General features: G+C 30.8%; 1 protein-coding gene across 3 annotated transcripts; it reads left to right on the forward strand.

Annotated features, from left to right (window-relative positions):
• Positions 1 to 10,122: 10,122 nt before the first annotated feature.
• On the forward strand, positions 10,123 to 12,669 carry XTH32 (xyloglucan endotransglucosylase/hydrolase 32). 3 transcript variants are annotated; one of them, XM_022037015.2, is made up of 5 exons: positions 10,123 to 10,547; positions 10,676 to 10,776; positions 10,931 to 11,148; positions 11,827 to 12,214; positions 12,322 to 12,669. In XM_022037015.2, the coding sequence occupies exons 1-4, from the start codon at positions 10,349 to 10,351 to the stop codon at positions 12,191 to 12,193; spliced, it is 885 nt and encodes a 294-aa protein (XP_021892707.1). In that variant the 5' UTR covers positions 10,123 to 10,348; the 3' UTR covers positions 12,194 to 12,214; positions 12,322 to 12,669. The 3 variants fall into 3 exon arrangements, with proteins under 3 accessions (XP_021892707.1, XP_021892706.1, XP_021892705.1); XM_022037014.2 differs by having other exon boundaries at positions 10,124 to 10,547; positions 11,827 to 12,220; XM_022037013.2 differs by having other exon boundaries at positions 10,124 to 10,547; positions 11,827 to 12,669.
• Positions 12,670 to 13,317: the final 648 nt, after the last annotated feature.

Consider the following 13,317-nt stretch of genomic DNA (forward strand, 5'->3'; position numbering starts at 1 on the left):
TAAATTTGTTAAGAGATTTTTCGAGATTGTAGCTCTTCTTACTAGACTTACAAAGAAGGATGTCAAATTTGAATGGGACGAAACATGTGAAAGAAGTTTCATAAAGCTCAAGGCACGGTTGACCACTACACTTGTGTTGGTTCTACCGAATAGAATTGGTGGATATATAATATGCAATTATGTTTCTTATCAACGATTGAGATGTGTAATTATGCAACATGGATGAGTCATAACTTATGGGTCTAGAAAACTGAAGACACATGAATGAAATTACCTCACTCATAACTTGGAGCTCATTGCAATTGTCTACGTTTTAAAACTCTAGCGTCATTATTTGTATGATGAGATATTCAAAATTTATACGGACCATAAAAGTCTAAAATATATTTTCACTTAGAATGATCTCAATATACGCTAGAACTGATGGATAAAACTCCTAAAAGATTATGATTGTAAGATTTTGTATCATTTAGGCAAGGGTAACGTAGTAGCTAATGCACTTAGCAGGAAGAATATAGGTATATTGGCTTGCATGATGGTTTCTGAGTGGAAGTTGTTAGAGGCTGTATAAGAAATTCAATTTCATGATTCGGCTGAAGGTGTTTATTTGACCAATTTAAATGTCCAACCTGCAATACTTTAACATATCAGAGATGCCCAGTTGACTGACTCCACATTATTGGTCATTAAGAAGGACACAGAGCAGGGTTTGAAGCCAGAGTTGAGAGTGTCTGATGATGGGTTGCTCAGATTTCATGACAGGGTGTGTGTTTCTAATAATGATAAACTAAAAAAAGGCATTTTGATTGAGGCTCATTACTTTAAATTCGTCATCCATCTGGTAGTACTAAAATGTATCAGAATTTAAGACCTCAATTTTAGTAGAATGGTATGAAAAAATACATTACTAAGTATGCTTCCAAATGCCTTATTAGCAAGTAAATTATAATTGTTCATTATGGGAGAAATTCGAAATAGATGGTAATGAATTTATAAATAAGATGATAAGTAGATCTAACTGATAAGTAAAATCTCAACACCATATATTTTTAATGAAAGAATAAAAAGTACTTAAAAATATCTCCCGTCAAATATTTTATGTTTTATACAAACTTAAATGAGGTTATTTTATTATTTGATGGTGCTTACCCACTTACTGAGCTCGTTACCTCACCTTATTTATCATTTTTTTTTTCAAATCAAAACACCCAAGATTCTGTTCCTAAGCAGTGAAGGGGAATCCTAGTAGATCTATCTATCTTGATTTAGTAAGACTTATGATTATTTATTTTGGATGTTAGACCAACCTCATGGATTTTAAGTATTTAATTTAAAGAGACAAGGGATGTAATTTCTATTTTAAATTATTGCACGAGGTTGCATTTTTAGGTTCTTTCATCGTTTAAATGTGTATGCAGTCAGGACTCCATATGAAAGTTTGGGTCGTTACAACATGAATAGCTTAAAGAGCAAAAAAGAGCAATCAATAATGTCAAGGGAGGTAGAAACTCTATACCTAATAGGCTAATGCTTGTTGTATAAGTAGTGAATACTTAGTTGCAGTTTTTCAATGTGTTTCATGATTAAAGATGCCATAAATTTTTTAACTTTCATAGGTATATATATGCTTAAAAGCTTGGCAGGTAAGATTACTATAGTTTATGAGCCTTCTCCTTGTTCATATGTATACTAATTGTTGAGGCTTAAGACTAGGCCATTATATATCTTACTTGCAAGTAACTTGTAGAATTTCCTCTCACAACTAACTTAAGACGATAACTATTCATTTTGACTTCAATCTTGGAGAAACATCTCATTAAACAGGAAAACAAGTTGATAGGTGTAACTACTTATAAACTTGATATAAAAATATGTGATTACTTTAAGATCCTTTTTACAATTGTCCTACTTTATTGGTTTATAGATCTAAGTACCTATTATGACAATTTATATAGTCGTTTGTATAAACATTTAGAAGGAATAGATAAAGCTTCCATTTTTTTATAATTTTTATTAATTGCTATTAGGCATGATCTTAGTAGGCTAGATGTTTATCTTGCTAGAATGTTCAGTTGGCTGTCGTGGAGTGCCTATGTAAAATATTGTTGTTGGAATTTGTGCAAGAGGATTGGAGGAGGGGATGAGCAATGCCATTTAAGAAAATTAAGTAATTTGTTTGGTTAATGTTGTTGTAGTATAATCCATAATGCTGATGAAGAATTAGAATTTATGTAAAAACTAACTTATGGGCATGTGTTAATCTTAGTAAAATAGATCTAAGTACCTATTATGACAATTTATATAGTCATTTGTATAAACATTTAGAAGGAACAGACAAAGCTTCCATTTTTTTATAATTTAATTGCTATTAGGCATGATCTTAGTAGGCTAGATGTTTATCTTGCTAGAATGTTCAGTTGGCTGTCGTGGAGTGCCTATGTAAAATATTGTTGTTGGAATTGTTGCAAGAGGATTGGAGGATGGGATGAGTAATGCCATTTAAGAAAATTAAGTAATTTGTTTGGTTAATGTTGTTGTAGTATAATCCATAATGCTGATGAAGAATTAGAATTTATGTAAAAACTAACTTATGGGCATGTGTTAATCTTAGTAAAATTAGGTTGATATAATGGACTAAAACAATTTTTCCAACATTATCTGGAATCTTCAAATGGTGTCTCTTCTAGTAAAAGATCCTTAAGTGTATGATGGTGAATATGAGGTGAAATGTCTGAGTTTTCTATATGTGAAGTACTGCCAATAAGAATAAACAATATGTATATCATTATCATATAACTTTATAAATTTTTTGGGATTTATCTCAATTCCATGATCAAGTTTAGATTTTTATATTGGCTTTGTCTCAATACTCGACGTCTTCTTCTTTATATTCACCTGAGAAAATTTAAGGTTTGGTATGATCTTTTGAGAGGAAGGATTTTGAGGACTTTCTTATAATGATGAATTTTCGAGTGTGTTATGAATGTTCTCTTATGGTAATGAATTTTTTAGTAGATTTTAAACTTTTTTTTTTTGTGGTGACAGTTTTGAGCTGTATAGTAAAGGTGACTATTCTTGCGTTTTACTAACCCATTATGTTGTGGAGTGCATATAATAATTCATGAAGAATTTCTTCTTGGTTGAAGAATGATAAAAATGTGCAACTGAAAAAATCATTGGCATTGTTGGTATGAAATTTGTTTATGGATGTTTCAAATTGAGTTTTTATCATCAAATTTGACCTTTGTAAAAATAACTAGACAACTCTAGTGCAATAATCAATAAATAACACAAATCATTAGGCCCCAGAAATATTATGTGTGTATGTTCATCAAATATCACTATAAATTAATGAAAATATAATTGAACTTCTTTTATTACTAATAAAAAATGTTACATGTTTATATTTTGCAAATTTTCGGATATTGCAATATAAATTTTCATATTTTGAATTTGTAAACAATAAAGGAAATATAACCTTGAAAATAAAGAATGATGGGTGTCTTAACTCTTTTATCGTAGAAACAAATTTTGTGTATGGTATTGGTGGTAATGACTGAAAAAGTTCTCTCAAATGTATCTAAATAGTAAATTCCTTATTTGGTATCAGCATGTCTAATCATTCTTCTCGAATTGCTAATCCTAAAAGTTACAGTAAAAAGAACGAAATTTTACTTTGCAATTCAAGTCTTGTGATATTTTTTTTACTAACACAAGATTAGTGCATTATTTAGGAACATGTTGTATATTTTATAAGATAGGAGTAAACTTAATGTTTCCCTTACTTGTAATGGCATTTAACTACTTTCTTTTAACATTACAATGAAATTACCTCATTGAGTGATATAATTTTATCATTTCCCAATATCTAGATTTGTACTTGATCATATTTCAGCTTCAGTCTTGCCAAAAATTGATACGCATGGTCTTTTTCCACAAACTTTTTGGGATGGGCTACACCTCTGTTACAATCAATGGTCAAGTTGTGGTATTAGTCCAGTTTCTTCTATCAGTTTTTTAACATATTAAAATATTTATTTATTGACCTATATCTTTATTTCGTAGACCATATCTTGACTGTTATATAACAAATTTGGCAGCCTCCTTAACTTTGGAATAAATTTCGCTAATTATATCCCACACCATCTTTATTGTCGGAATGAACATTAAAATTTTACTTATTTATAAAATTATGGAATTCTATAGTGATATCATGTTCAAGGAATCTTCTTCATCACAAGCATCAAATTAAGATCTCTAAGATTTGGTCTAGTACTTAAAAGATGTTTGAGCTTCTGTTTTCCTTTTAGGGTGGTATGAAATAATTGAGACTAGCTCAAATAGTCTTTGTATGTGAATCTTTTCACAGTTTAAATTAATTAAAACTTATAGATGGAATTTTTTAAATAGAAATATGCTCTAGTATGTTAAGATGTTACCTCCAACATCATTTAATAATTGCATGATTGTAACGACCCCGGAAATCCAAAAGGAAATATATATTAATTAAGTGCAGAAGTGAAATAAAAAGTTAAGGTTTACATCCCTTACACAATAACTTAAAAGTACTAAACAAATATCACGGAATAAATTATCTGAAAGAAACACGAGAAATGAGAAAAACAAAATAAAATATAAGGTATCTAGTATTTACTCGCAGTCTTTTTGCGGATCGGGCTCGGAAATCAAGTCCTCTTGATTTGAAATAGTTAAATAAGGAATGAGCTACACTAGCCCAGTAAGAACATCACACTACATCACCGTCACAGAAGCAAAAGTTGGTAGAAAATCAAAACAACCAATGGAACAGTAGATTTAAACTAATACATTTATCTAAAATAAAACAATTTACCTTTTTTCTTACAATTGGGGAATTCATGAAGACAACCTATAAAGACAATAATATCATACAGATCATAATTTCATGTATAATCAACCATCACGGTACGTATTATAAATCCATATCCATTAACAATAGACGAACTCATAACCGTTACTCGTTTAACCAGCCTACTAGTATCTATGGGAATCCATAGGGGTGTCCCCACTACACGTGAACCCTTTTCCTTAATAGTCTTAATTATATAGCCGCCCCCATACCCCGTCCGGTATGAGGATGAAGCAGGTTGTCCCCATACCCCATTTGGTATGAGGACCAAATTACCAAGTCTCCATACCCCGTCCGGTATGAGACAATGTTCACAGTAAGGTTTCCTATGAACCTGGTCCGTCCACCATCTCCCAAGATATCTAGTGAGGCTGTCATCTTATCTGTTTATTACATCACACCCCTTTTCTGTTTTTCCTAAGTCTCTGTTACCAAATCAAACACAATCACATAACAATGAACATGCACCCGGTAATACAATCATATCTTAAATATCAAAATCACACAGTGGTCAAGTAAGCAGTGATACATGTATTTAAAATCATAGAATAGATAAACCAGATACCATAATGTATTTAAGCTGTAAAATAACAAACAGGAATTGCAGAGAATAATGTCTGGTTCGGGCTCCATTAGCAATTTGTAATTAATTATACATATCTATTTAATTTGTACAAAATACAGTATTATCATTTATTCAAACTTCAATTCCATGATAAGAAATAGGGTGAGGGATCCTTACTTGATTTGACACCGAAAAGCTAAATGACTTACTGCGCCTACGAGCGGTCCCTAGGTTCCCTGAATTTTTTTTCAGGAACTGAAACGCGCTCACGGTATCTACAAATGTCCCAAATAACCCAAAAATCAGACCTAGGGCCTACTCAGCCAATTTCAAAAATCTGGTACGGCGTCTCTGCTGTGCTCCAGCGACGGCGCCGCCGACCGCACCGGCGATCCGCCTCGGATTGGCTATTTTTCGGCTGTTTTAAGCCGAATTCAGTTAAATTTGCATCGGTTCCTACAAGAAAACACACTTAGGGCCCTCGGTGGGCCGAAAAAACGTAGAAAACTGAAGCTCACCGGCGGTGGGGCTCTCCGGTGCAGCAACTCCTCTGGCTCACGTTGCGGTTGGGTGTTTTGCTCTGATCAACCTGTAGAGAAGGAAACGGTGATCACAACAGTGGAAAAATCACATCGAACGGGAATTGGGAAGGACCTCATCGAACGCATTTTCTGAAACACCCTGCGGCGGCGGTATTTTTCGGCCAATTGGCCGATTCTTTTACTCTAATTTGGCCATGGGTGAGTTTGAATTGAATTTCGTGCAAGAGGAGAAATTTTGACCTTGTTTGGCGGTCGAAAATTGCTCCGGTACGGCTGTGGGTGGCGGCGGTCGGCTCCCCAACGGCTGGGTTGTCTTCTCCAGCGAGGGGCTCTGGCGGCTAGGGTTAAGGTTTGGGTGCGCATGGGGTTATTTATACCCATCTGCTTTTGATCTGGGCCGTCCATCGCTTTTGATCTGTACCGTCTAATCGTGATTAAATAGGGAATGAATCTGGGCCGTTCATCGCAATTCAATCTAGACTGTCTGTACGTGATTCAATCTGAACCGTCCGTGCGCAATGTAATCTGGGTCGTCCGTGCGCGTTTTTAATCTGAGTTGTCCGTGCACGTGGGAACGGATCTCAGTCATTCGATTGCGCGTATACGGATTGCCCACGTGGCCTCTCGCGTAAGCGCCTCTGCCACCTGGCGCGTCCTGGTTGGTCGGGGCTGCTGACCGGGTATCTGACGTGGTGTAACTTTTATAAATTACGTTTTGACCTCCGTTTTCTAATTTTTCTTTTAAAAATACTCCTAAAACCTAAATTTTTACCTGTTTTCTCTAAAATTATTTTTAAATTAATCCTTAACAAATTTTACTCATTTTTTTATTAAATTAAAATAAATTAAATTAAATTAAATTAATTAAATAAATAAATATATTAAGAAAAAAAAATTAAAATATTTTATTGGGTGTTACAATGATAATTAATGTCAAAAAGAAAAAAACTAGCGGAAGGATTTTATCCAAAACACATGATTGCATGGAGTTATTTGCGCCCGGTCATAATGAATGTGATAAAGAAAGTTGTGCGCAATGGTGCATGCTTGTGGATAGTTGTTGGGCGCATAACTAGATAGAGAGGAGTGCATCAAGAGTCAGAACTTACTACTACTAATAGTGACTATCGATTGTAGAGAGCAACAACTGGTTCTAGTCAAACCGGGAGGTGTACATAGGCTAGATGGTGGATACAAAGAGTAGGGCTATTTCTAGGGTCGGTTACAAAGGTTGATTGGTGGTTAAGCTGACCGATCTTGTAATGATCAGCAGCAGGAGGATGGTGACCGACTTTGAAGGCTAGCACCTTTTAAGTTTTTTATTTTTACAGTGAAGGCGAAATAGAGTTTGTTAAAAAATTTATGGATTTCTTAACATAAAAGTTTAATATCATGTTAAGAATAATTTTATGATTGATATGTATTTAATTGAATATTAAAATTTTATATTATAGGTTCTTTATGATGGAAAAAGAACTAGGTAATTAATTACAAGAGATATAATTTTTCTTTTGAACTTGATTTATTTTATCTTTAATACCATGCTTTGTTTCTTTTTCTAACAATCTGAATTATTTCATCTTAACACTCAGATTTATTTTACTTTTAACATTTTGATTTATTTCTTTTTTAGTCTCATAATTTTTTTCATCTTTAATATGAATAAATCTAAAATTTATATAAAATTCGATTACAAATTCACTTTATTTGAACTGAAAAAGATGATAAGAGTTCTATATAAAACATTAAAAGTCAAATTTACATGATATATATATATATATATATATGAAATTAAAAGAATATGTTGTAAAGTTCATTGTTTTTAATTAAAAAATAATATATTTTAATTTCACATTAAATACAACATATATTTAGTTTTTTTATTAATTTACTATAATTTCAATGTCCTTTTAATCAATATAAATGAAAATTCCACACTATTTTTTGAATTTAATAAAAACATGAAATTAAAGCGATGAGTGATAATTCAACTTGTGGAGAACAATGAGACCATAAGCACCCACAAACAAAAAGGGTTAATTTTACTAAAATTCATTTCTTTTTCTTTTTCTTTTTCTTTTTTTTCATAATTAATTGGGGGGTTTTGTAAGCTTAATTATAACCAAATTCAGTCTTTTCATGTCAAGTAGATTAGACAAAAGAAATTGAACGTTATATTTTTATCAATCGATTGGACAGTATAATAATGGTGACTGCCCAAAGTCCAAAGGTTTGATAGTATAATATTATAGAATTTCAAACCTATAATTTTCATAAATATAGATAAATAAAATTGCATAAATATAGATAAATAAAATTATTAATTGTGTATTTATACATGGGTGTTAATTATGATTTAGTGTTATAGAAGTATGATATCAACAAAGAGAATCTAAGAACAAGAACATTTTTTTTTTTTAAATTTTATTTCTACCCATCAAAACAAATGGTTTTTTTTTTTATTTTTAATTTATGTTTGAAAAATAAGAATAATTAAAGTAAATGTTATTATACCCTTAATTTATATTAGTGAATATATATTTTACATTTAAGTAATTTAGGTTCAAAGATTTATTAAGCTAATTATACTTTTTAGAAAATAGAATTATTGATTAAAATACTTGTAATTTAAACTTCCATACCATTTAACTTTTTATTTTTAATTATTGAATAAATAGACGTTAATCATAATCTATATAATAAATTTATAATTAAAATAATTATATTTATATTTTAAATTTAGTAATAGCGAAAAATTTATATTTTTATTTATCAAGTAATAACTTAAATTGGGTATATATATATATATATATGTAATTAAAATGTCTAAATTTATTCCTTATTTTTATTCTATAAAAATTAAACTTGAACTAAAATCAATGTAATAATAATACTATTTAACTAATTAATTGAATAAATAAGATTATTAAAATAGAAGAAAATAATAAAAAAAAATGATGGAGGTGCATTAATATGAATTATACTAATTTGGTTTATTCAATCAATGGATGAGCATGCTTATAATATTCCAAATTTACGAATCAATAAACAATGCCTAATAATCAAATCCAACATATGGCCCCATTTTGGATGCCCCTTGACCCACTCTATTTAATGGCTCTCAGATGTTTGATTCATTATACATATATAATATATATATGTATATATATTCATAATTATAATAATTAAAAAAGAAAAAGAAATTGACCCACAATCATGCTCCATAGCAGGGAACTGAAAAGAAAAACGTAATGGTGAACTCAGAAGGGAAAAAAGAAAAAGTTATGGGGTTAATTCAACAATGCTTCGCCTTAAAGACTGAGACAGCTAATTCCCATACAATACATACCTACATATATATGTATGTATGTATGTATGTATGTATAAACAAATTTTCAACCCACTAAAAGTAGATGGATAACAAAGTTATACATACGTATATTTAACATTTGAATTATAAATTATATTTAAGATTAGTTTGAAGTTAATTCCTTTTTAACATTTTTTAAAACGAATTTAACGTTAATCCAACTTTATATACTAATTACCAATGTTTGTTGTCCGATTTGGCTTCCTTTACACAATCAGAAACTACTCTTAATATATATATATATATATATACACACACACACACACGTTTAAAAAAAGACCAAAAACGAGTAAAGTGATTTAACATATTTTAACAAAGTGAACAAATCATTCTATTAGACTCTCAAATTGAAATTAATTTTCAAATTCTAATCAATTAATCAGGAAGCTAAGCCTTATTGCTACTATCAGAAAAAGTTACTCAACAATATTGATCAAACACAGAAATAGAGAGAGACACTCATTTACTCTTTTCCTGTTTCTCTCTCCTATTTCTTAGCTTTCCAATCATGCAACCCCAAGACCAAACAGGTTTCCTCATTAAGCATAGTGAAAGAAGGTAGTTGTGATTGAGAAAAATATATAAAAAAAAAAACATTTATATGTTATATACACTATGTATATGAAAGTACTAATAGTAATCTTTTGGTGTATTGTAACTCAACCATTAAGTGCCTGATAAAACCCTTAATGGCACTGTCTTCTTCTATATATATATATATATATATATATATATGTATGAACAGATATATATGAGAGAGTTGATGGGTTTTGAGTGTACTGAAGTTCCTGCTAATCAAATTCTTCATCACCATACTTCAAAACTCCCCACATCCAAAAGGCCCACTATAATTTTCTTATTAATAAAAACTGTACTGCCACAATCTTTCTCCATATACACCTTGTCTCCTACTCTTTCCCTATATCACTTCTTCTTCTTCTTCTTCTTTTTCCTCTTCTTGTTCATATCTCAGTACTCTGCTCATGGCTCTCCTTCTTTCTCTTGTTGTTCTTCTAGTTTTCTTTGCATCTACAAATGCTGATTGGCCTCCTCCACCTGGATATTGGCCAAGTACTAAGTTTAGGTCTATGAGTTTTTACAATGGTTATAGAAATCTCTGGGGTCCCCAACATCAGAGAATGGATCAAAACGCATTGACAATCTGGCTTGATAGCTCCTCAGGTTTAACTACTTCATCTTATACATATATATATATATGTACACACACACACATACATGTATATATATAGTAAATTTCTTTTCTGGGTATGTCAGTTTCTTTCATTTTATTAATGGGTTTTTGATAACAGGAAGTGGGTTCAAGTCGGTTCGTCCTTTTCGATCAGGATATTTTGGCGCATCCATCAAGCTTCAGCCTGGTTATACTGCAGGAGTTATAACAGCCTTCTATGTAAGAAAAATGAACTTCACCTATATTTTTCTAGCTTAATTGGAAATCACTCTCGTACATTAGTTTTTTTAACTTTGAGATTTACAATAAGAAATGATCTTTAATTAATCAATTAATTAAATTAACAAAGGATCTTTAATTATATGTGGGACAGCTTTCAAACAATGAAGCACATCCAGGATTCCATGATGAAGTTGACATTGAATTTCTAGGAACAACATTTGGGAAGCCATATACTTTACAGACCAATGTGTATATAAGAGGAAGTGGAGATGGAAAAATTATTGGGAGAGAGATGAAGTTTCATTTATGGTTTGATCCAACTCAAAATTTCCACCATTATGCCATTCTTTGGAGTCCAAAAGAAATCATGTAAGTTGTAAAGTGTATATATTTAATCTTTGACTGAATCACATTAGAATACAAAGGGACATATGTTAACTCTTCTTATTTTATTCAAATTTTTACAGCATTTTTTTTATATGGGTAATTCTTGTATGGCTGGGAAGTATATAAAAAACTCATCTTTACTTCTTGGAATAAAAGAAAGAAATGATGGTACAACAATTATGTCTGAAAAGTAATACTTCTATTCTTGGATTTTTATGTGGCTTTTACTTTTTGGGTATGAATAGTGATATTATTTGGGACTTGAGTAATTATTGTTCTGCATTTCTATAATCATACAATCACATGACCTTGCAAATTACACCATCCCTCTAAAGTTATGGACTTTATAAGAATATAAATAATAAAGAGAAGTCCAGATCACATGTGGAAGTTGAACCCTTTTTTTTTATGACAATAACACAATATTTCAAAAAAAAAAGTAACTGAGTAGACTGAATTTTACTGTGCCACTACTATTTATTTACTTCAATTCTTGCTACCCATTAACTAATCGTATCACCTAATACATATATTATCATATGTTTCATTGTTTTCCTTACTGGATTAAATATATATATATATATATGTATGTATCAATCTTCCTTTTTTACCTTTTTTTTTTTTTTACTTTTTTCACCAAATTCATTTGTATTTTGACAGATTCTTAGTAGACGATGTGCCCATAAGGAGGTACCCTAGAAAAAGTGCAGCAACATTCCCTTTGAGACCAATGTGGGTTTATGGTTCGATATGGGATGCTTCATCTTGGGCAACTGAAGATGGAAAATACAAAGCTGATTACAGATACCAACCATTTGTTGCAAGATTTACTAATTTCAAAGCTGGAGGTTGCTCAGCCTATTCCCCGGCTTGGTGTCGTCCGGTCTCGGCCTCCCCATTTCGGTCTGGTGGGTTGAGCCGGCAACAACACAGAGCAATGAGATGGGTCCAAACCCATCATTTGGTCTATAATTATTGCAGGGACCCAAAAAGAGACCATTCACTAACCCCCGAGTGTTGGAGTTAAAAAAGGACAGGAAGGAAGAGGGTAAAAGTAAAAACTTTGAGAAGCCCAAATAAAAAAGTTACTCAAATTTTACTTTTTTCTTTTTAATTTTTGTGATATCTCTTTTGTTTTCATGTGTTGCAAATTAGGTGGAGGATGTCTTGAGATGTGTCCCAATTGTTAAAGACACATATCTCATAAAGCAAGGGCAATTGAGCGTCCAAGGCTCCAAAGATTGATGAGATAAAATATTGGGTTTCAAATACAACAAAAAAAATAAAAAAATAAAAGCAAGGAAGAAATTTATGTGTTATTGTTTTTCTTTTTGGATTTTTTCTTTGAGAAATTGGGTTATTTGTAAATGTTTATAGGTAAAAACAAAGTTTGTGATGGGGAGATCAGTAAAGATGGAGGTGATAGGAGTATCACCTCAAGGGAGTGTTCTTTTCAGATGTAATGACATTTCTAAATAAAGCAAAAGCTTTTCCTTTCTGTTATTTTTATGAACATTATATTTTACATTCTTCTAAAAGAAAATTTATGTGTTTTGAAATTCAGTGCCATGAAAGTGGTTTTGTAGAACAATAAAATGGAATGAAAATCAAAGGAGCAACCTAACAAGAACGGGTATTAATTCAAAATGATTTTAATGTCTTATAAATTTTATTTTTGTTTTCGGCATATTTTCGTTCTTCTAAAAGTTTTTAACTAGTTGTTATTCTATTTACTTATACATCATGCACTTGGATATCTAAATCTTTAAACACAATCTCCTTATACATATGACTAGTATTTTACATTTTTATAAAATTGCGCACAAAAATTTCATAAATGAATACTTAAAATATGTATTAATTACCTAAAATATCTAAAACTATTTCAAAATATTCAAATGAACACTTGGTTATTTTTAAAAACAAGAGAGACCTAATTAGAGTTAAGCTCAAAGCTCACTAAAACTTGTGCAATTTATCTTAATGTAAAAGCAAAATATGGAAAAATAAGTTTGAAACCAAATCTCTAGCTTTAATTTTATATAAACAAAATAATTTTTACTAAATTAAAATGAAAAAAGAGAGAGGATATTTTTGTACATTTTTTTTTTAATATTGAAAAAAAAAAACAGACAAAAAGATTCATAATTA

Source organism: Carica papaya, chromosome 8, assembly GCF_054855325.1.
Source record: "Carica papaya isolate Zhongbai chromosome 8, ASM5485532v1, whole genome shotgun sequence".
Taxonomy (NCBI): Eukaryota; Viridiplantae; Streptophyta; class Magnoliopsida; order Brassicales; family Caricaceae; genus Carica; species Carica papaya.

Coding starts and splice junctions, on each gene's coding strand:
- XTH32 (XM_022037015.2), top strand. CDS start 10,349: ATGGCTCTCCTTCTTTCTCTTGTTGTTCTTCTAGTTTTCTTTGCATCT. Junction 10,777..10,930: donor GAGTTATAACAGCCTTCTAT/GTAAGAAAAATG, acceptor TATGTGGGACAG/CTTTCAAACAATGAAGCACA. Junction 11,149..11,826: donor TGGAGTCCAAAAGAAATCAT/GTAAGTTGTAAA, acceptor GTATTTTGACAG/ATTCTTAGTAGACGATGTGC.